Source organism: Ovis canadensis, chromosome 12, assembly GCF_042477335.2.
Source record: "Ovis canadensis isolate MfBH-ARS-UI-01 breed Bighorn chromosome 12, ARS-UI_OviCan_v2, whole genome shotgun sequence".
In the NCBI taxonomy this organism is placed as follows: domain Eukaryota; kingdom Metazoa; phylum Chordata; class Mammalia; order Artiodactyla; family Bovidae; genus Ovis; species Ovis canadensis.
Window position 1 is genome coordinate 68,808,793 of NC_091256.1, and position 23,823 is coordinate 68,832,615.

At 44.0% G+C, this 23,823-nt stretch overlaps 1 protein-coding gene across 1 annotated transcript in view; it reads right to left on the reverse strand.

Moving 5' to 3' along the window:
* Window positions 1–9,632: 9,632 nt before the first annotated feature.
* The window catches only part of ASTN1 (astrotactin 1), a 368,181-nt gene continuing 353,990 nt past the window's right edge, over window positions 9,633–23,823 (reverse strand). The window contains exons 22-23 of the mRNA XM_069546136.1: window positions 18,867–19,050; window positions 9,633–11,776 (exon numbers count right to left, since the gene is read on the reverse strand). Of these exons, the coding sequence (XP_069402237.1) occupies window positions 11,539–11,776; window positions 18,867–19,050 (422 nt within the window). The 3' untranslated portion in view covers window positions 9,633–11,538. The remainder of the gene's footprint in view (window positions 11,777–18,866; window positions 19,051–23,823) is intronic.

Genomic DNA, 23,823 nt, shown 5'->3' on the forward strand with positions numbered 1-23,823 from the left:
GACTGGAGGAAAGAAGGGAGAAAGGAGTGGTCCCTTCTGGTTTGCTAGAGGTTCATGTCGGCGTCATCCTGCCAATGGCTCTTCACTGTGGCAGCAGCAGTTGGTTCTGGGCTCTGTTGTCTTGGTGCCCTTGAAGGACCTGCAAAGAAGCCCCATCACCAGGCAAGTGGCCTCTCCCCGAGGAAACTTTCTTTTTCCTCCCTTTGTCCTCCAAGTCCAAGAGGAGCACCTATTTCCTGAAGGTATTCATACCTATGTGCTATCTCAGTGTTTCAAATAGTTGTGCTTTTTTTTTTTTTTAATCCTCTACTATCTTTGAACCAATTCCCTCTATTAAATTATTTCTGTGGAAATCCTCACTGGATCTTTTTTTTTTTTTTTTTTACTTTACAATATTGTATTGGTTTTGCCATACATCAATATGAATCCACCACGGGTGTACACGTGTTCCCATTCCTGAACCTCCCTCCCACCTCCCTCACCATACCATCCCTCTAGGTCATCCCAGTGCACCAGCCCCGAGCATCCTGTATCATACATCGAACCTGGACTGGTGATTCGTTTCTTATATGATAGTATACATGTTTCAATGCCATTCTCCCAAATCATCCCGCCCTCTCCCTCTCCCTCTGAGTCCAAAAGACTGCTCTATACATCTGTGTCTCTTTTGCTGTCTTGCATACAGCATTATCGTTACCATCTTTCTAAATTCCATATATATGCATTAGTATACTGTATTGGTGTTTTTCTTTCTGGCTTACTTCACTCTGTATAATCGGCTCCAGTTTCATCCACCTCATTAGAACTGATTCAAATGTATTCTTTTTAATGGCTGAGTAATACTCCATTGTGTATATGTACCACAGCTTTCTTATCCATTCACCTGCTGATGAACATATAGGTTGCTTCCATGTCCTGGCTATTATAAACAGTGCTGTGATGAACATTGGGGTACACGTGTCTCTTTCAATTCTGGTTTCCTCAGTGTGTATGCCCAGCAGTGGGATTGCTGGGTCATAAGGCAGTCCTATTTCCAGTTTTTCTTAAGGAATCTCCACACTGTTCTCCATAGTGGCTGTACTAGTTTGCATTCCCACCAACTGTGTAAGAGGATTCCCTTTTCTCCACACCCTCTCCAGCATTTATTGCTTGTAGACTTTTGGATCGCAGCCATTCTGACTGGCGTGAAATGGTACCTCATTGTGGTTTTGATTTGCATTTCTCTGATGATGAGTGATGTTGAGAATCTTTTCATGTGTTTGTTAGCCATCTGTATGTCTTTTTGGAGAAATGACTATTTAGTTCTTTGGCCCATTTTTTGATTGGGTCATTTATTTTTCTAGAATTGAATTGCAGGAATTGCTTGTATATTTTTGAGATTAGTTGTTTGTCAGTTGCTTCATTTGCTATTATTTTCTCCCATTCCAAAGCCTGTCTTTTCACCTTGCTTATAGTTTCCTTTGTTGTGCAGAAGCTTTTAATTTTAATTAGGTCCCATTTGTTTATTTTTGCTTTTATTTCCAGAATTCTGGGAGGGGGATCATAGAGGATCCTGCTGTGATTTATGTCGGAGAGTGTTTGCCTATATTCTCCTCTAGGAGTTTTATAGTTTCTGGTCTTACATTTAAATCTTTAATCCATTTTGAGTTTATTTTTGTGTGCGGTGTTAGAAAGTGTTCTAGTTTCATTCTTTTACAAGTGGTTGACCAGTTTTCCCAGCACCACTTGTTAAAGAGATTGTCTTTAATCCATTGTATATTCTTGCCTCCTTTGTTGAAGATAAGGTGTCCATAGGTGTGTGGATTTATCTCTGGGCTTTCTATTTTGTTCCATGGATCTATATTTCTGTCTTTGTGTCAGTACCATACTGTCTTGATGACTGTGGCTTTGTAGTAGAGCCTGAAGTCAGGCAGATTGATTCCTCCAGTTCCATTCTTCTTTCTCAAGATTGCTTTGGCTATTCGAGGTCTTTTTTATTTCCATACAAATTGTGAAATTATTTGTTCTAGCTCTGCCTCACTGGATCTTACCTAACACACTGTTCAAGAGGCAGAAACCAATGGAGACTTTGGGAATCCTTTGTTTCATGCCACTTAATATCCCAAATGAACACCATGAAAACTATCTTAAAAGACAGATTCGGAAATGAAAAACATGGTTCAGAAAATATAAATAAAATGCTGTGAAAGTGATCATGTAGTAACAGGGCCAGAGATCTCAGAAATGTGTTTTTTGTTCTCACTCTATTTCCGTTATCAGTGTACAATGAATGTGCATTCACTTCTGTATATGTCATAAGTTATGTGATATTATTATATATAATATTATAGTGCATACATAAAGGATTTTCCTGGGGGACTTCCCTTGTGGTCTAGTGATTAAGAATCCCCCTGCTAAAGCAAGGGACATGGTTCGATGCCTGGTCCAGGAGATAAGGTCCCACACCATGGGGCAACTAAGCCAATGTACGACAACTACGGAGCCCAGGCAGCTCAGCTGGAAAGCCTGCGTGATGCAAACTACAGAGTCCACGTGCTCTGGAGCCTGCGTGCCACAACAAGCAGCTCACAGCTGCAACCAAGATCAGATGCAGCTAAATATCAATAAGGAAATTTTTTTTAATGATTTTTCTAGAGAGTCCTGATTTTTAGTATTCTGTGCCTATTCTTTTTCTGTAAATTAGGGAAGGCAAATGCATGGCACGTAACTTATCATTCACCATTTGCATATCCATACTAGGCATTCATCACACCTCTCACCACTCCTCTGGCCAGATCCAGATCCAGCCTCAAGCGCTTTCTCAGATCACAGGCGGAGCCACTACACTCGATCATATTTAGCACTCAAGTGAAAACCCATTTGCCAACCTCGTAATCAATCTTCGAGTTTATGGAAATTTACTTTTGGCATCAGAACTCATCTTCCAGGTTGTCACTCAGAGCCTTCAAGAGTTACAAAATTACTCTGCCAAATGATACATAATAATTTTGAGTTTAAAGTATCTATTAATTAAGATCCAGTAAGGAAAGCAGAACATATTTTAGATAATTCAATAGAAAAAAATGGGAAACCAATTAGAAAGGTTTAGGAGTAACAGAAAGGGCATGTGAAAAATCATGGGCCACCCCTAGAGATTGGGGACAGAGGAAAACTCCTGCCTTGAGGAGATAAGATAGTATTACTGAAACCCAGGACTTTGAGCCACCTAAAGGGATCTGAAAGCATGGCAGCAATGTGCTGGAGGAGTTTTGAAACGAGAGTGGCAGCTGGAACCACAGAGGAGATGCTAAGGACGCTATCCAGTCAGAGAGAGGAAGAAATACCCTGGCTTCTTCCCTCTCCCTGTCCTCCAGTCTTCCCCAAGTGCCTGCCATTGCCTCCCCCCACCCCCCCGGGGCTGAAAGCCTGTTGGCAAAGGTGTGTGCGAAGTGCAGCTTGAAAGAACCAGCTCTCTGTGACACATAACAGAGGAGCAGAAGGCGGGGGAATGGATCTCAGGACAAACAGGCAGTAGGCTGTTGAGCAGTACTTGCTTTACCACTCAACAGTGTAATGGCCTGGGGCAAAATGGCCTTGAAGGTGTGTCCCACCTGGTCTTATCCACAGGCTTTTAGGTGCCAGGACATCGAAAAGAAACAGCAGGAGACGGCTTCATCTTTAAGCCAGTTGATCACAGAACACTGACTTACTGAACAGCAAAGGCCTCAGAGCCATCTGACATTTGAATCCTTCTGAATAAAGTTGTTCTTAATTATTATGTGCAGAATACAGCTGGGGTTTTCGTCCTGGGACAGGTAGCAAGAAATCAATTAGACTAATTTGTAGCCCCATGTGAACAGACATATTCGTAAACTCTAAGAAAAGGCAGTTAGGGTTATGAAATAAGATATCAAAACCTGTCCATCAGTTTAATTACAGCACACCCTGCAAAGTCCTGGCACAAAGAGAGGTTTCTCCCTCTCACTTTGGAACAGTGAAGACACAAGTCAAATTCTGGAGTCTCACACGCATCAGAGAGGAACTGTCAGCTGATCCATTTAACCCTGAGGTTTCATTTGACAATAAGCTGCTCATTCACTGGTTCAGTTGAAATGACAATGAAATGGAAGTTGACGATGGAAATGGATAGGAGCCTGTAGGTTATCAAAATCAGGCTGGAGTCCTGCATCAACGCATCAAGCTCTGCTATCCTGAAGGACAGGAGGCATTTGTTTCCCGAGTTCCCACTCAAGTATCAGGTGTTAACCATGGATGTATGCAGAACACCAAGAACAGAGGAAAAGCACCATTAAAGACCAGCACAAGGCTACATTCAACAGACAGAGCTGGAGTCCCAGTCTTCCTTGGCTCTCTGTTTTCCTCCTGTGATGGACAGAAACAAGCCAAACAAATCCCAGACCAAGCCAAAGAGACAAGCAAACCAGCTTGCAAACAAGCTATGAACCCTGAGTTCTTTTCCTGATCATGGTAGGTTTGCATGGGTCCAGCCACATTCTCTTTTATGATCTGGCCTAAGGTAACCAGCAAGTGATTTGTAAAAATCTCCATGGGAGTTTTCCCCCTTTCTAGGAAACTCAGTGAGAAGCCAGCTCAAGAATGGTGGAAGCCAGATGGTGTAACGGTTAGAGTCAGACAGCCTATACATATAGACAGACATATAGGAGATGCCTATATGTCTAGGCCGGTGAGAACTAGGAAAAGTTACATAAAATCTCTGTGGTTTTGCTTCCTCTTCCCTAGGAGTATCCAGTTCACAGAACCACCATGAAGACTGAGGAGGAGTATGTCGTTAAAGTGTTCAGTGCAGTGCCTAGCACACTTTACGTGTGGAATGGACACACAGTTATGTCCAGGAAATTCCAAATGCAGAGACAGAAAAACAAAATAATTAAAAGAAACCCTTCCCTTCTAATATTCTTTTTTGCCCCAAATTGTCTTCTCCTTTCCTTTTCTTTTGCTGGCCCTAGAAGAACCATCCCTGCCTCCTAAAGTTTCTACTAAGTTTCCGAGGTTGATGGCTCAGTTGGAAAAGAATCTGCCTGCAATGTGGGAGACCCCAGTTCAACTCCTGGGTCAGGAAGATCTGCTAGAGAAGGGATAGCCTACCCACTCCAGTATTCTTGGGCTTCCCTTGTGGCAAAGCTGGTAAAGAAGTCGCCTGCAATGTGGGAGACCTGAGTTCAATCCCTGGGTTGGGAAGATCCCCTGGAGAAGGGAAAGGCTACCCACTCCAGTATTCTGGCCTGGAGAATTCCATGGTATTAGTCCATGGGGTCCCAAAGAGTCGGACATGACTGAGTGACTTTCACTTTCCTGCGGTACACCCTCTCTGAGGTACTAGGGATGAAGCATCACCCTTCTTTTTTATCCTCCTCTGTTAGAGCAGAGACTCACCCTACTGGTGAGTGGGACATTGTGCTTATGCAGCCCAGCCTGGGTAAACTCACCTCTCCTTTTCACGGTGAGTTCACACCCAGGACAGGAACTACTTTAATGATCGATCCCTGAATGGATGACCTAGACGCCACTGACCCCTCATCAGATTTCCTTAGTTTAGCAGACAGATCCCCAGAGTACCTTGAAACAATAACCATTTTGTTGCGTTGCATAATTTTCTGGGCTGGGAATTCAGGCGGGGCTTGGTGGGTGATTCTTTTCTTCCATGTGATGTTGATAAGAGGTCGCTGGGTGGTGTACTGCTGGCAGAAGGGCCAAGACAGCTTCATTCACGTGTCTGGGGCCTTTGCTGGAATGTCTGGGAGGCTGGGCTCCACTAGCCCAGAGTGCTTACCCATGACCTCTCCAGCATGGTGGCCCCAGCCCGGTGGCCTCCGATTTCCACTCCAAGAGCAAGAGTTCCAGAGAAAAAGGCAGAAGCTTCAAGGCTTTTTATGACTCAGACTTGGAAGTCAGAGCGTTCCATGTCTATCATCATCTGTTGGTCAAAACACTCATAAACCTGCCCAGATTCCAGAGGAGAGGCAGCAGAATACCCTTCTAGACAGGAGGGGTGTTGAAGAATTTATGGCTGTCTTTTAAAACTGCCAGTCTTCATCTTCTTTTAATAATTCCCGCTTGTGCACACAGTCCAGAGCCGCTCACGGTTACTTTTCAAGAGGGCCGACAAGTGCCCAGGCACTTCATATCGGCTCTTAAAGAATTGAAAAGGATCGTGTGTGTTGGTGGCAGCACAAAGAGCGTCTGTATAAAGTTACATCGTAGGGAGGGGTCGAAAGAGACTGGGTTTTGAGCTACAGTTCATTACAGCCAGCCTCCCCCAAGTGCCTATACAGAATGCAAGATAAGAATGTGTCAGGCAGGGCCTGCCGCAATATTATTCTTAGATGCCCAGTGCATAAATAACACAACTCCTGTAGTGTCCTGTCCATCTCTGTCATAGTTCTTGTCACCCTTGTAAGGATGGGTTCAGTGTCTAACTTTTCCTATAAATGCCATACTCAGTGAGGTAGAATTAGCTTGTCTAATCAGCAGCGTATTCCCTATACTGCAGTGTCTGAAATACAGCGGATGAGCAATAAATACATTTTATTGGCTAATTATTTGGAGATGGTGGTAGAAAGAAAATGAGAACTGTTAATATCTAACACTAAGCTTATAATTTGCTATGAAGTTTTAACTTTTTTCCTACTTAGGTTGATGGGCTATAAGGCCTATGTATATAGACTCTAAAGGCTTCCCAGTTGGCACTAGTGGTAAAGAACCCACTCATCAATCAATGCAGGAGAGGTTAGAGGTACAGGATCAATCCCTGAGTTGGAAAGATCCCCAAGGAGGGCATGGCAACCCACTCAGTATTCGTGCTGGGAGAATCCCATGGACAGAAGAGCCTGGCAGGCTGCAGTCCATAGGGTCCCAAAGAGTTGGACACGACTGAGCGACTTAGCACTCACACATGTAGAATCTAAAGTATGACATCTAAAGCTTTAATATTAATAATTCCTCAGTTGGTCCAATCACATTATCCTGATTATTGAAAGACATAGGTAACATCCACACATCCAACACTTACTAACAGCTTAGTTTATTATTTAGTTGATTATTCCATTTGTATAATCATACAATGATTCTCTTTTAAACAATACTGCTATACCTGAAGCTGGTCACACTATATCTCCCTTCCTTCTATAGTAGTAAAGTGGTTTTTTTCCACACTCAGTTTTTTTAACAGAACATTTTCAAATATCAAGAAGTGCGATGAACTAAAAATAATGAATGGACCAAGCTCCGTGGAAAACGATTGCACACTCAGTTAAAGGTCTAATGCTCTTACCATGGGCCATGTCCATTCAGGAGGAGCCCCGGGGCGGGGGGGTCTCGTGGGAGCTGGGGCTGGCAGCGTGTTGCTGGGTATAAGTGACTCCCTAAAGACCTGTTTGGCAGCTTGGAAAGTTGAGGTTTAATACTGGCCCCATCCATTACCTTTCTAGTCAAAATGGGTTCCTCCCACTGGGCAGTGTTTTCAGATTGTGACTGAGGGTGCCTTCCTCGGGCAAAATCCTCCAGTGAAATCCTCGGGGGAACCTCATGCTCTCTCGTGCTCCATTCATACTGACCTTATCTTAACTTGAAAGTAAATGGGACCCAGGCATAGGGGCTGTGTGTACAGTGTGCATGTGTGTGTACCGTGTGTATATAGTTTGTGTATATGATGTGTGTTTCTGTAGTGCATGAATAGTGTGTGTATACTGTATATATCTATAGTATGTGTCTGTTGAAAGTATATACAGTGTGTGTATTCTCTGTGTAGTGTGTGTTGCGTATGTACAGTGGGTATGTAGTGTGTGTGTATACAGTGCGAGTGCCTATGTGTAGTGTGTATAATATATATATAGTGTGTGTGCACAGAGGCTGTGTGTACCTATTGTTTGTATTTGTGTGGTGTGTAAATAACATGTGTAATCTATAGTGTGTAGTATGCACATATGTACAGTGTATATAGCATGTGGACAGTGTGTGCATATGTGTGGAGTGTGTACAATGTGCATGTAGTGTGCATTGTGTTGTGCATGTAGTGTGTCTATACTGTGAAGAATTTATAATGTATGTAGTATGTCTGCATGCGTGTAAATGCTGCGTGTTGTGTGTGGTATGTGCATGTGTATGTGTGTATATGCTGTGGAGTTTGTAGAGTGTGTGTGTCGTATGTGCACATACAGTATGTGTGTTGTGTGTGTAGCGTGTGCAGTGTGTGTGTGTAAACACTGTTGAGAGTGTGTGCAGTGTGTGTGTACTGTGTGGAGTGTGTACAATGTGTGTGCAGTGTGTGTATATAATGTGTGCAGTGTGTGTATATAGTGTGTATACAATGTGTGTGCAGTGTGTGTTATGTGTGCATGTGTGTTGTATATAAATATATGCTGTGTCATGTGTGTGTGTGTGTGTAAATACTCTCTGTTGAGAGTGTGTGTAGTGTGTCTACCGTGTAGAGTGTGTACAATGTATATGTAGTGTGTGCAGTGTGTGTGTGTGTAAATGCTCTCTTTGAGAGTGTGTGCAGTGTGTGTGTACCCTGTGGAGTGTGTACAATGTGTGTGCAGTGTGTGTATATAATGTGTGTAGTGTGTGTTATGTGTGCATGTGTGTTGTGTGTGTGTGTGTGTATATATATATATATACTATGTTGTGTGTGCGTGTGTGTGCAGGGCACAGGGGACACTGAAGGAGGAAGAGGCTCGCAGAGGTGGAGGAAGGGGGTGAGGAGGGTCATAGGCAGGAGAAGCAGACAAGGATAAGGAGGGACCTTGTGGGGGAGACAGGAAGAGGGAGGGGAGTGTGAGCCTGCTTCACTTCAGAGACACACAAGGAGGGGCAGGAACAAGGAATGGTGGTCCTGATGCCGCTCCCTGGCCCTGCCCCAGTTCAAGATAGCAGCAGCCCAGACGGCCTCTCGTTGGCTGTGAGGAACCCCTGTGTTTTCTGCACAGACTTGAATAAAGGATCGAGACACAGCAGCAGGGGCAAACCCAGGCCTTCCCAGGCCCCACCCCAGTGGTTGGGGTCCCCCCTCTGCTGCCTGTACCCCTTCCTGTCTGGTCAAGGTGAGACACTGACCCTTGAGGCGTTTCACTTGAGGGGTGTCTCAGGGTTTTCTGCCAACCCTTGTTCTGGAGGTGCATTCCAGAGCTTGATATAAAACCTCTCCATCTTTCTGTGGAAAGAGAGGGGCGTGAGGTCACAGGCTTGCTCCCAGGCACCAGCGAGGAAGACTTGTGACCCGCCCTGAAGTCCCAAAGGGCACCCAGCTGCAGGGTGAGGATGCCGTGTCCCCTCCCACTGCACCACACTGCGGGCACGTCTGTGCCAAGGAGGCAGGGGCCAAGGAGAGTGGGGCCCGGGCAATACTGAAGGCAGAGCTGAGGAGGGTAAGGGCTTATAATCCTGTGCTCTGGAGTCCAGAGCCTGAATTCATATGGTACCTCAGGCAGGTAAGAAAGAGTAGCTGTGAGAATCTGTTGTCAGTAAAGTGCTTAGAGCAGTGTCTGGCACACAGTAAGCACTCAATAAATGAGCTCTGTCATTCTAACTGGGCTTCCCAGGTGGCACTAGACCCACCTGCCAATGCAGGAGACATAAGAGACGTCAATTCCATCCCTAGGTCAGGACGATCCCTTGGAGGAGGGCATCACAACCCACTCCAGTATTCTTGCCTGGAAAATCCCATGGACAGAGGAGCCTGGCAGGCTACAGTCCATGGGATCACAAACAGTCAGACACAACTGAAGCAACTTAGCATGCATGTCATTCTAACCATTTAGAAAAACATCAATAGGGTTCAACAATGGGCTTTAAAGATTCTTGTCTCCTTCCTGACCATTCCCTTGTGTTTCTAAGTGCAGAGTCCTGGTCAAAGGCAGGGTGGCTGAAAGTGTGTGTTCAGGCCTCTGAGGTGTGTGTGTGGGGACAGTTAAGGCCGTTGCTGGTCCACAGGACCCTGCAGAGCACTTTCTGAGGGGCCATGTTTCCCTCTGGTTGGGCACCCATTCATGCCAGTGCTAACACTCAGGGAACCGGGCAGAAACAATGACTTGATCTTTACCTGCAGTCAGGGGAGCTCACCTCCACAGGCACTGCTCATGCTCCTGCAGCTAGAGGGGGGTGAAAATGGTGGACTTATCATCCAGAGAAATGACTGGCAAAACCAGCAACATAATTAAGGAAATCTGGCAAAGGGGGTGTGGGGAGTGGATGGAAGGGTTTTTTGAGGGGGAATAACTTCAGTTCATTATAACACTGCCATGGAGGTCTTGAGCCCACCTGACCAAAGCAAGCATCAGCCAGGACTGATCTGTGCAGGATAAAGGCTGTGGACACCGCAGATTCCAGGTGTGTGATGTGTACTGCTGGTCTGGAGAAGTTCACCCTGGAGGTGCTGGAGTTTTTAAAAGAAGAAACTATACTTTTTTTTTTTTTTTTCCAGAATGTGGACTGTTAACTAGACTCCCAGGTAGACTGCTCCACAGGTGCATTATGTTGCCTCTTAAAGATCATATTGTTTGGAAGAGGAGAGGGCAGAGTTCTTCTGGAAGGAGATTTAATTCCAGTCCTGTCTTAAAAGGTTATTATTGTTCAGTATTATTCAGCTCAGTCGTGCCTGACTCCTTGCAACCCCATGGACTGCAGCACACCAGGCTTCCCTGTCCTTTACCATCTCCTGGAGTCTGCTCAAACTCATGTCCATTGAGTCGGTGATGCCATCCAACCATCTCATCCTCTGTTGTCTCCCTCTCCTCCTGCCTTCAATCTTTCCTACCACCAGGGTCTTTTCCAATGAGTTGGCTCTTTGCATCAGGTGGCCAAAGTATTGGAGCTTCAGCTTCAGCATCAGTCTTTCCAATGAATATTCAGGACTGATTTCCTTTAGGACTGACTGGTTTGATCTCCTTAAAATAAGAGAGGACCCAAAAAGCCAGGAGGCCCATGGGAGCCCACGGTGGAGGCTGAGCTCACCTCTGAGGTGTGAAGAGAGCAATTGGAAGGCCTGGGGGGAAAATCACAAGACCCACAGAGCAGCCACCTTCCCAGCTTTCTTGTTCTCTGTGAGCAGAGCTCAGGTTCCCAGCATGAGAGCTTCCAGAGGACACAGGAGAGTAGGGCCTGAGGCTGTTCTAACAACTTTCTGGCCTCTTCTCTGTCCCTAGTTGCATGGGACTTAGGAACTCAGCAAAGCTGCACCAACCAAGTGGCCTTTTCACGAGAAGCATGGCAGAACTTGAGCATTCTGATGAACCTCTTGGACAAAAAATGAACAAAACAAACTAACTGTAAAACAAGCCCCAAAGTAACCCCCTAAAGAGAAATTTTTGAAGCCCTGGCTAGCAGGCTTACTGACCACGCAGATGGAGAACACGATACCAAAGAAGCTCTGCAGGGAGCAAGGGTCACCTTCTCCCCAGTTTAGCTGTTGTTTGTGGAGGTTTGAAAGTTCCATTAAAAAATATTAAAAATCCACACGCCAACCCAGACATTCCCCTCCTCTCTCCTGCTTCCTTTCGGCAGCCACTCCCTGGCATCAGGGCACTAGATATCTTTGCTGTCCCCGTAATCGTTGTAGGGGATACTCAGGGTCTGCTCCTCGCACGTCTTCCTAAGGTCCCGGCTGAGCTCTGACCAGTCAAGTCCATAGGGCTTGATCTCGCTGTAGCGGCAGCCCAGGTACTTGAGGGAGCTGCGTCGCAAGCCTATCTTGGGTTCCTGGAGGAGTCTGTTGCACCAACCGCTGAGATCTCCAAGCTGAGAAAGGATGAGGCCAGCTTTCCTATGGAGCAAGCACAGAGGATGCTTAAGTTAGAAAGGCGAGAAGGCAGGAAGGACAATAGTATGAGATAGTACGCTTCAAGAGGGCAGAGCCCAGGCTGTTTTGCTTACTGTTCCATGTTTAGTGCTTAGAAATGGGGGTGGGCGGGCAGGGGGAACTTCCATAAATGCTTGTCAAGAATGGGTGAATGTTTGCAGCAGCACCTTTTACAATAGCTAGGACATAGACACAACCTAAATGTCCATCAACAGATGAATAGATACAGAAATTGTGGTACTTATACACAAAGGAATATTACTCGGCTATAAAAAAGGAATGCATTCCAGTCAGTCCTAATGAGGTGGATGAACCTAAAACCTATGATACAGAGAGAAGCAAGTCAAAAAGAGAAAGACAAATATTGTATATCAATGCATGCTTACTAATGGAATCTAGAAAGATGATACTGATGAACCTATTTGCAAGGCAGCAGTGGAGACACAGACCTAGAAAACACATTTATGGACATGGGAGTGGGGGTGGAAGGAGAGGGTGGGGCGAATGAGAGAGTGGCATGGAAACATATATATTACCATATGGAAAACAGACAGCAAGTGGGAAGTGGCTGTGTGATACAGGGAGCTCAACCCAGCGCTCTGTGAAATGATGCCCTAGAGGGGTGGGGATGGGGTGGAAAATGGGAGGGGGGTTCAGGAGGGAGGGGGCATATGTGGCTGACTCATGTTGATGTATGGCAGACGCCAACACGATATTGTAAAGCAATTATCCTCCAATAAAAAAAAAAACATAATTAAGGAAAAAAAGAATGAGTGAAATAATTAATTAATAAGGCTGGGTGAGCAAAGTAGGGCATGGAGATGAAACGAAGAAACAAAACGCAATGAGGACAAATGAGAAAATGACTAATACTTTAGAAATTTATGCCCTCTTGAAATCATAGAGTTGTCAGTTTCAAAAGACAAGTCAGATCAATTTACTTTAAAGCCAGCAATTTATCATCATTAAATGACAAACATAATATGTTTGACTGGATATTTCCCTTTTCAAGGCTATTTCTGAACTGAGTAGAAGCAGCCAATATATTGCACTCGGGGGATATCAAGTGTAACTAATTATGCCTGTCTGAAGGTAATTATAGTGTGATAAGGGCGCCAACAATAAAGTCCTCAGTGCATACTGACACAGGGCCATTCTTTGGGAAAATGCAGGCTCTCAGTAGCACACATCACCTAATTAATCCCCAGGTGAGCTCCTGCTCTGTTTTGTAATCCCCGTCCAAAGTCAGAAGGCCCCCATCCAAAGACCAGGAAGAAATGGAGGTGACGAGATAGCACCTGAGCTGTTGCAGATCCCCAAGAAAACCAGAACCAGAGAACCAGACAGAGGAGGGCAAGGTCTTCCCAAGTTCATGCACACTGGAAAGGAGTGATCCCACAGGGCTAAGAATAGGGTGTGGGACCCTGCATGTAGCTTGGGGAAGCTGGCTGTCACCACGATCTTGCTAATCAGTATATAGCATCTCCCTGGCCTCCACTTCTGATGTTAGGGACAGGACCCCCTGATAACCAGTTTTCAGCCCACACTGGCTTTGACTCTGAACACTTAGGAATAAGTGAAGGAATGGGGTGCCCCTCATTTAGCTCTGTTCTTTCCCTTCTTCCAAAAACCACGGGTGACCAGAGACCCACAAAGGAATAGTCTTTTATTCCAACAAGCCCAGTCAAAGCTGTAAAATCTGCCTGGAAGGCTCAGGGAGCAGGACCCCTTGCGGTATTTACATGGGAGGAATCATCTCTTTTCTAATTCAGTCCACAACTCTTTCCAGAAACTGGAAGTTTACACGAATGAGCTCTCAAGAACAAGACGCATGTTCATTTCAAGCCTCTTCTTCCGTCCTGGCTCCAGCACCACAGGGGTGAGCTCACCACATTCCTAGGAGGGCAAGCGAGGGATGGCGGGGGATGATGTTGGATGTAAGGTATTGAGCTGTGGCAGCAAAGTCAAGGGGCTGTCGGAGTGTGAGGTCATCGGGGGCCAGTTGCGTTTTCTCCCACTTCAATGGTGGGTCAGAGAAAATCAAACAAACACTCTGCCCACTAAGTCACATCTTATTCAGATTGTCTCTCCTCTGCCCATCAGCCTCTGCCGTTTGGCTAAGCAGCCTTTCCAAAAGCCATCAGCAATAGGGTCTTTGGTGGCCTTCCTCTTAATCTGCCCTGCTGCATGTCATTAGCTGCTGACACATTCTTGGGAGGTGGATGAAGGGCGCGGGAAGGAAGAGCGAAGGGCAGCCTCTGCCTCTGCATCATCTTGAAGAGATGGATAAAGGAACACATCCCAGCTATCCTCTCAAACAAATGGATTCAATTAGCCTATGGAGTTTTGTGGCAATTATTAGCGCCCGCTTAAAAACAGAAAATATTTAATTTGGGTCTCCCTTGACTATCTCAGAGCCTGCAGCTTTCTTCTTTCTTAAGAGCGAGGCAACAAATGCTGTTCCTCAACATAGTTCAACTCTCAGGAGGCCTCCATGAATTTGGATGCAACTGGATTGAACTGAACCAATCCTTTCTCCTTGCTTGCAGGATGCATGTACCCACCAACGCTTTTCTATTCACTCTCATAGCTAACTCCAAAGTGGGTTGATGCAGCTCAAGGCAAGAGACTTGTTTCTTGTGGTTCTCCCTCAGATCCATGACACTGAAAAATAAAGCTTTATTTTCCATGAAATAATGAAACTATAATTTCCCCCTAATATATAGCCTTGAAATCCCAATATTACACGTGAGAGACTCTTCTGGGAAGAGAGTTTTGAGAAGAGTGTCAAGTCAGCAGCAGGCCTTACTTTACAGTGAGATCCACGTTTTTTTCCCCTGCTCACTTTCATTAACCAATTTTCCTTCTGACTCTTGAGTTACAAGAGAGAAATTTTAAAAGCGATCCATACTGCCTTCCATTGAGATGATGCATGCAGGGTTAGTGCTATTCAAATTGTGACATTTACGTTTCCTGACAAAGAACTGCATATATGCACACTCCATAAATGTCAGAGGGAAGGAGGCAGGGAGCAGGAAATCGAAAGGAAAGCAGCGAGCACAGAGGGAAAGGGGACAGAGCTGGAGAGAAGGGATGATACTCATTATGAGTAATAATGAGGGCAGGAGTAAGGGTAAGGTATGGAACAGGGAAGATATTTCTTAATATGTATCTACTTTCTAACCCAGGGTTTGCTTTTTACCAAAACTGAGACAAAACAAGTTAAAAGGCCCTGATATAGTTCTCTCTGCCTCCCATCCATAGCCATGGCATCTGTTTGCCCAAGGACTATCAACCTTCATAAATTTCAGGAAATAATTTATGGAATGCCAAAAGATTCTTCCTGATCTTACATATAAAATCATTTTATTTTAGGAAGATAATCCTAAATTCTCTCCTTCCTTCAAAAGTAAGAGAATAGGTGGTGGAGGACAGATGTCTTACATGAGGGTCTCCCAAGAGAGTTTATAATTTCAGGTCACAAGAGGCACCCTGAGGCCGAGTCACCCTTCAGTCTGATGAGAGGTCAGATGGTTGGGATGACCTCTGGGTGATATCTTTGTTCATCTCTTTGGCAGAGGAGCAAGAATTCTGAGTGCCAGAGGATACTACTATGTTGATTTTCTTCATTTATTTTCTCCTCTTTTTCTTTCTCTTCCTCCCCTCTCCCCTCCTTCTTTCCCTCCTTGCCTTATTTTTGTTCGTTTATGAACTCCTACATAGTTTGGGAACATATAAGTACCAACATTCTACACGAAAAGCCTCTTCATGTGTCTATCTGAAAATTCCACTATTGCCAGGGGAATCTTCTCTTCTCAGAGCAGCAGTACACAGCCATGATGAATGGAACGGATGAAAGGGGACTCTCTACACATTCCTCCCACTCCTCTCTTTCCAAGAACTCTATCTGCGTTGCTGTTGTTTTTGTTCAGTCGCTAAATTCTGTCTAACTCTTTGCGACCCCATGGACTGCAGCATGCCAGGCTTCCCTGTCCATCACTATTTCCCGGAGTTTGCTCAAATTAATGTCCATTGAGTTGGTGATGCCATCCAACCATCTCATCCTCTATCACCCTCTTCTCCTGACCTCAATCCCAGCATCAAGGTCTTTTCCAATAAGTCGGCATCAGGTAGCCAAAATATTGGAGCTTCAGCATCAGCCCTTCAATAAATATCCAGGGTTGATTTCCTTTAGGATTGACTGGTTTGATCTCCTTGCTGTCCAAGGGTCTCTCAAGAGTCTTCTCCAGCACCACAGTTCAGAAGCATTAATTCTTCAGCACTCAGTCTTCATCACAGTTTAACTCTCACATCCATACATGACTATGGTCCAACTCTCACATACATACATGACTACTGGAAAAACCATAGCTTTGACTATTTGGAGCTTTGCTAGCAAAGTGGTATCTCTGCTTTTCAATATGCCATCTAGGTTTGTCATAGCTTTCCTTTCAAGGAGCAGGCATCTTTTAATTTCATAGTTGCAGTCATCATCCACAGTGATTTTGGAGCCCAAGAAAATAAAATTTGTCACTGTTTCCACAATCCCCATCCATTTGCATGAAATGATGGGACTGGATGTCATGATCTTAGTTTTTTGAATGTTGAGTTTTAAGCTGGCTTTTCACTCTCCTCTTTCATCCTCATCAAGAGGCTCTTTAGATCCTCTTTGCTTTTTGCTATTAGAGTGGTATCATCTATATATCTAAGGTTGTTGATATTTCTTCCAGCAATCTTGGTTCCAGCTTATAAGTCATTCAGCTTGGCATTTCACATGATGTACTCTGCATAGAAGTTAAATAAGCAAGGTGACAATATACAGCCTTGACGTAATCCTTTCCCAATTAGGAACCAGTTCATTGTTCCAAGTCCAGTTCTAACAGTTGCTTCTGCATAAAGGTTTCACAGGAGACAGGTAAGGTGCTCTGGCATTCGCATTTCTTTCAGAATTTTCCAGTTTGCTATGATCCACACAGTCAAAGGCTTTAGCATAGTCAATGAAGCAGAAGTCGAGATGCTTTCCTGGAATTCCTTTGCATTTTCTATGATCCAGCAGATGTTGGCAATTTGATCTCTGGTTCCCCTGCCTTTTTAAAATCCAGCTTGTACATCTGGAAGTTCTGAGTTCACATGCTATTGAAGCCTCACTTGGAGAATTTTGAGAATTACCTTCCTAGCATGTGAGATGAGTACGATTGTGCAGTAGTTTGAACATTCTCTGGCATTGCCTTTCTTTGGGATTGGAATGAAAACTGACCTTTACCAGTCCCGTGGCCACTGCTGAGTTTTCCAAATTTGCTGACATACTGAGTGCAGCACTTTAATAGCATTACCTTTCAGGATTTTAAATAACTTAGCTGGAATTCCATTACCTCCACTAGCTTTGTTTGTAGTAATGCTTCCTAAGGCCCACTTGACTTCACACTCCAGGATGTTGGGCTCTAGGTGAGTGACCACACTATCTTGGTTATCTAAGACCTTTTTTTTATAGTTCTTCTGTGTATTCTTGCCACCTCTTCTTTTTTTTTTTTTTTTTTTTCGCCACCTCTTCTTAATCTCCTTTGCTTCTGTTAGGTCCTTTCTGTTTCTATCCTATATTGTGCCTATCCTTGTATGAAAAGTTCCTTTGGTATTTCCAATTTTCTTGAAGAGATCTCTAGATTTTCCCTTTCTATTGTATTCCTCCATTTCTTTGCACTGTTCACATAAGAAGGCTTTCTTATCTCCACTTGCTATTCTCTGGAACTCTGCATTCAGTGGGTATATCTTTCCCTTTCTCCTTTCCCTTCTCTTCTTTTCTCAGCTATCTGGAAGGCCTCCTCAGACACCACTTTGCCTTGCATTTCTTTTTCTTTGAGATGGGTTTGGTCACCGCCTCCTATACAATGTTGTGACCCTTCATCCATAGTTCTTTAGGCACTCTGTCTACCAGATCTAATCCCTTGAATCTATGTGTCACCTCTACTGTAAAATCACAAAGGATCTGACTTAGGTCATGCCTGAATGGCCTAGTGGTTTTCCCTATTTTTTTCAATTTATGCCTGAATTTTGCAATAAGGGGCTGATGATCTGAGCTACAGTCAGCTCCAGATCTTGTTTTGCTGACTGTATAGAGCTTCTCCATCTCTGGCTGCAAAGAATATAATCAATCTGATTTGGTATATATAACTTATCTCTGAGTTATATAACCTAAAAGCAGAGGCATTGAGGAAGTTGTAGCCTTGGGGTCATGGTAAGTTGACAAACACTACATTATCCTAACTTTGGCCAAGTTAGATGCCAAGGTGGGTCACTGGCTATCCCTACTCTGCCTTTCAAGAGAACACAGAATTTAGCTCAAAATATACCTGTATGGACTACCCTGGTGGTCCAGTGGTTAAGAATCCGCCTGCCAATGCAGGGGGCACCAGCTGGATCCCTGGTCCAGGAAGATCCCACGTGTCACGGGGCATCTAAGTCCTTGTGCCACAACTACTGAAGCGCGTGCGCCTAGAGCCCGTGCTCCACCACAAAAGAAGCCACCGCGATGAGAAGCTCACGCACTGCAAGGAAGAATAGTCTCTGCTCTCTGCAACATGAGAAAGCCCTCTCAAAGCAACGAAGATCCAGGGCAGCCAAAAATAACAATTAGCTGATCAATTAATTTAAAAAATAAAGCTGTATATGCATATAACACATGCAAAGTTCATATACAATAAATTTTTTGGATAACCCCTTCAATAAAATTTCTAATTTTCTTTCAAAAGACTAAGCTTTTGGCTCTTACAGTTTAGCCTTTGGAATGCTGAATCAGCATGATAAGGGGTAAAACAGCTCAAGGGCAAAGGTTTTTTTCAGAGCTCAGGAAATGCATTCATAACTTGACTCCTTCATACAGCTTATCCATAATGAATCTGTATGAACTGAGCTGCCTAGAAGCACAGGACCTACTTCTCCAGGCACCTAAGCTCATCCAGGATATCTGCAAATTCATGAAGGCAGTATTATGGTGCAAGAGGTACGAAGTTTCCAAGAGCTGAGGTCTATAAAAGAGACGACGAAGTTTATTGATTACCTGGGGCCCAGTTCATCCTCACACCGCCAGGTGAATTCTCCGAAACTCTCGTAGTGCTGGTTATAGTGGTAGAGGACTCGATGGAGAGTGGGGGAGCCCAGATCCAGGAGCGTGTTGTAGGCCGTCTGCTGCTCCTTCCCGCTGGTATAGCCGTTGAAGAGATTGTAGATCTTGTCTGCTATTTCTGACAATGGGAGAAAAGGCACATAAATAAGATTTTATATGTGTGTGTATGTTTCTGTGTGTGCGCGCCCACGCACGTTAAGTTGCTTCAGTTGTGTCTGACTCTTTGTGACCCTATGTACTGTAGCCCGCCAGGCTCCTCTGTCCACGGGGCTTCTCCAGGCAAGAAAACTGGAGTGGGTTGCCATACCCTTCTCCAGGGGAGTCTTCCTGAATGAGGGATTGAACCAGCAACTCTTATGTCTCCTGCATGGCCAGATGGGTTCTTTACCATTAGCATCACCTAGGAAGCCCACATATATATATATAAATGATTTATATGTATATGTATATATGGTTATAAATACAAGCATGTATGTGTATATATGCATGTAAATGTGTATCTGGATATATATGCATGTGTGTGTGTGTGTGTGTGTATGATACTTAAAGAACACTGAACCTAAAGCCTGGAGAAAAGTGGTTTGAGTAATTTACTTTATTTCTGCCCCATCAAGTTTCAGTTTTCTCTTCAATAAAATGAAAGGCTTCAAACAGAATCACTCTGAGGTCAACTGCAGGGATAATTTTCTTCACCCATGTTTCCTAAAAATACAGAGCCGGAGGCAAAAGCTCATAGATTGATACTTTATTGGCAAATGCAGTCCCAGGGAAGCAGAAGGGAGGATAGAGAGAAATGAAGCAAGAAAGGAGGCAGAGAAAAATATTGGAAATTGCTCTAAGGAACTGATGGTGGTTTTGTAGGAGACGATGTATGAAGTTATTCAGTTCCCACCAGTGCTTCCACAGGGAGAAAGAAAGAAGACTTTATATCACGCTCCCATCCAGGATCAGTCCATGGGACTTTCACGCTTGCTCCTGGGAGGCATTAACTCCCCTGCCCCTCTAGGCCGCATAGCTTTGGGTACAAATGCGATTCTGCAAAAGCAGTGTGGAAGCCCTGAGCAGTGGGGAGCAGCGTGTGGCTCAGAGATGAAGTGAGGCACGGCCAGGTCATGCCTCCAGCAACATGAAGACCTGGAGTGGCTACGGTGCCAAAGGGAACCTGACCCTGTGACCACAGGAATGCAGGTCCTTCGCTAGGGCCACCCAGACAGCTGGGAAGGCAAGCTTGCGGTGCTAGATCTGTGCTGACATATACATTGAATCCAGTGCATTCTGCAGTTCCAAACAAGTGATCTTTTGGTTTAGATTTCTGTCTCCAAGGTATGCATTGATAAGCCCAAAGTTGGTGATGTGGCAAAGTGGCAGTGAATTTGTGTACCTCGGCATTCTTTCTTGTGGAGCTCAAAGCACTTTATCATTAAATATTTTCTCTTTAAACCTGTCAGAACGGACATTTGTTCACACTTCCTTCCTAAACAGCTGGGAATTTAGATCTGGAAAGCAATGCTTTGTCTTGGACCTAGAGTTAAATCTGGGGATGGAGAAACTAAGTTCTACAGGCTTCTGAGTCAGACTTTGCCCGCTTGACCCCCTGTTGTCCAAAAAGCCCCGATTCCTTTTCAAATGAATTCAAGGCTGCTGGTAACAACAGAGCCATCATTGTAAGAGTTTCCTGGGTTGGAACAACTAAAATTTTTACCTCTGCCCAAACACTGCTATGATTTCATTTTTTATTCTATCCTGCTCATTGTCCAGGAGCCAGATATTACTTCTTTAGTGTCCTGAGTGGCCAGAATAAGGCTAGACATTGTAATAGCTTCAAAGATGTTAGCTCAGTGGGGGAAATTCATGACTTTGGGAGTCATTTGAATCTGCTTTGGGGGAGGGTTTCTGGTGATGTATCTCCAAACCAGGTTACACCAACCCATTAGCAGTCAAACCCTTGTAACCAGCATCTTTAGCTACAATAAAAATAATTTTAGTCCAGAAATTTATTTGGATTTTCAGGACTTTAAAATTCTCAGGTTGTTAAAATAAGATCAAGAAATAAAGTGGACAGTGATTTAGACTATAACAATTTTGGTATTTATCATATATTAATAGAATATAAAGAATATAAATAAAATTATATAGATTTTAAAGAGCTCTGGTATTTGTTTGTTTACAGCCTATTTGACTGCCAAGAATGTTACACCTGTGAATTCTAATCCTCACACCAGCACAGTACAATGATTATGAATGTTCTTGTCCTACAAATGAGGACCGTCACAAAGGCCAGGTTATCTGCCCAAGGTCGCATAGCTGGTGTGCACTGGAGTCAGGGTTGAAAACATTATCTACCTCCCATTGCTCTTTTGCCTCAATGCTCAGGGGATGGTAGTGTTAAACCAATTTGACATGCAGGAGGCAGGGTCTTGGGGTATGTATTCTGGAGTGACTGCTTCTGGCAGAGGACATTTCCCTGGCTGACCCATAGATGCTACACGAGAAAGAGTCCAGTCAATATGCAGGAGTCTGTCATTTCTGCAGTAGAGATGGAAAGAAGCAGAGGGAATATCCTAAGAGCTCTGCTGTGTTCAATGGGAGACGGGGAGTGTGCACTTAGAGAAGAATGACCAATAGAGGAACATGCATGTGATCAGATCAGGGCCCAGACAGGGAGGGCTGGGGTTCCTTCTCCCACCCTTTCACTGATGTCAGTCTGTTCTTATGTCTGGTGATGGGACGTAGCATCCCAGGCTCCGGCCCTGGTGGTGACATTTTGCTGAGGAACAGTGATGACTGAGAAGGTGTTTTCTGGCCTTTTACTATTCTCCTAACACAACAGTAATATCCAACTAGAGAAGGCCATTAGCATCAGCATTTGTGTCCAAGACCAGGTGAGATAGGCCCAGGTTCCGTGATAAATCTCCTAAAACCAAGGTAACCTAACTCTAGGGTGTGCTTAAAAGCCTCCATCAGTAAATGGGATGCTATATTCAGAAAGATCTACATGCTAGGCTTCTGGAGACTGAGTATTTCTGGCTCTTCCTAGCTCCACTGAGGGGATTTATGGATATTATTTCATTAGTTTTCATAGCATCTGAGGAATTCACTAACTCAAAGAATGTTAAAGACTCTAAGGCATTTTTGGTTATCCTTTACCCAGCTTTCAGCTTCCCAGAAGTCTTGAGCTATCCAGAATACATATGGGTCTTTCCTCTCTTGACATGCAGGGTGTTCAAGAATAGTTAAAAATGCCAGTGAAGAGATGGCAACGTGTCAACATATGCAGCCTCATCACAAAAAGATAAAAAAGAGAGACAGAGAGAGAGAGAAGGGAGTTAAGAACTCTTGAGCAGCAGAATAAATCAACAGGGTTGGGACTAAAGGCCTCAGACCCAAAGGTATGGTTTGAGAACAGGCACCATGACACCGAATGGAGCCGGGCTCCACTGGCTGTGTGACCTTGGATAAGTTACTTAACCTTTCTGGGTTTTAGTTTCCTTGTTTGTTCAGTGACGATCAATAACACATACCTTCCAAGAGTATTATGAGGCTAAAAGTGATGATGAATGTAAAGCCTTTCTTTCGCATGATGTCTGGAAGGAGCAAGTACACATTTACTGACTCATTGATTCATTCTAAAACATCTTTAACTGAGTGCTTACCACATGCTTGACATTTTTCTATGCACTTGGGCTACATCAGGGAGAAACTTGGATAAAAATTCTCATTTTATGATACAGTCTGGTGGCAGGACACATTCAGTGAAGCAGTAGACATAATATATAAGTAAAATATGCTGTGTTAAAAAATAAAACAGGACCAGGAAGACTGGGAGTGCTTGATGGGGCACTGCAATTTTATTTTTTTTTTTTTTTTTTTTTTTTTTTTTTTTTTTTTAAATTTTATTTTTTTTTTTTAAATTTTAAAATCTTTAATTCTTACATGCGTTCCCAAACATGACCCCCCCTCCCACCTCCCTCCCCACAACATCTCTCTGGGTCATCCCCATGTACCAGCCCCAAGCATGCTGCACCCTACGTCAGACATGGACTGGCGATTCAATTCTTACATGATAGTATACATGTTAGAATTCCCATTCTCCCAAATCATCCCACCCTCTCCCTCTCCCTCTGAGACCAAAAGTCCGTTATACCCATCTGTGTCTTTTTTCCTGACTTGCATACAGGGTCGTCATTGCCATCTTCCTAAATTCCATATATATGTGTTAGTATACTGTATTGGTGTTTTTCTTTCTGGCTTACTTCACTCTGTATAATCGGCTCCAGTTTCATCCATCTCATCAGAACTGATTCAAATGAATTCTTTTTAACGGCTGAGTAATACTCCATTGTGTATATGTACCACAGCTTTCTTATCCATTCATCTGCTGATGGACATCTAGGTTGTTTCCATGTCCTGGCTATTATAAACAGTGCTGCGATGAACATTGGGGTACATGTGTCTCTTTCAATTCTGGTTTCCTCGGTGTGTATGCCCAGAAGTGGGATTGCTGGGTCATAAGGGAGTTCTATTTGCAATTTTTTAAGGAATCTCCACACTGTTCTCCATAGTGGCTGTACTAGTTTGCATTCCCACCAACAGTGTAGGAGGGTTCCCTTTTCTCCACACCCTCTCCAGCATTTATTGCTTGCAGATTTTTGGATCGCAGCCATTCTGACTGGTGTGAAGTGGTACCTCATTGTGGTTTTGATTTGCATTTCTCTAATAATGAGTGATGTTGAGCATCTTTTCATGTGTTTGTTAGCCATCCGTATGTCTTCTTTGGAGAAATGTCTATTTAGTTCTTTGGCCCATTTTTTGATTGGGTCGTTTATTTTTCTGGAGTTGAGCTGCATAAGTTGGTTGTATATTTTTGAGATTAGTTGTTTGTCAGTTGCTT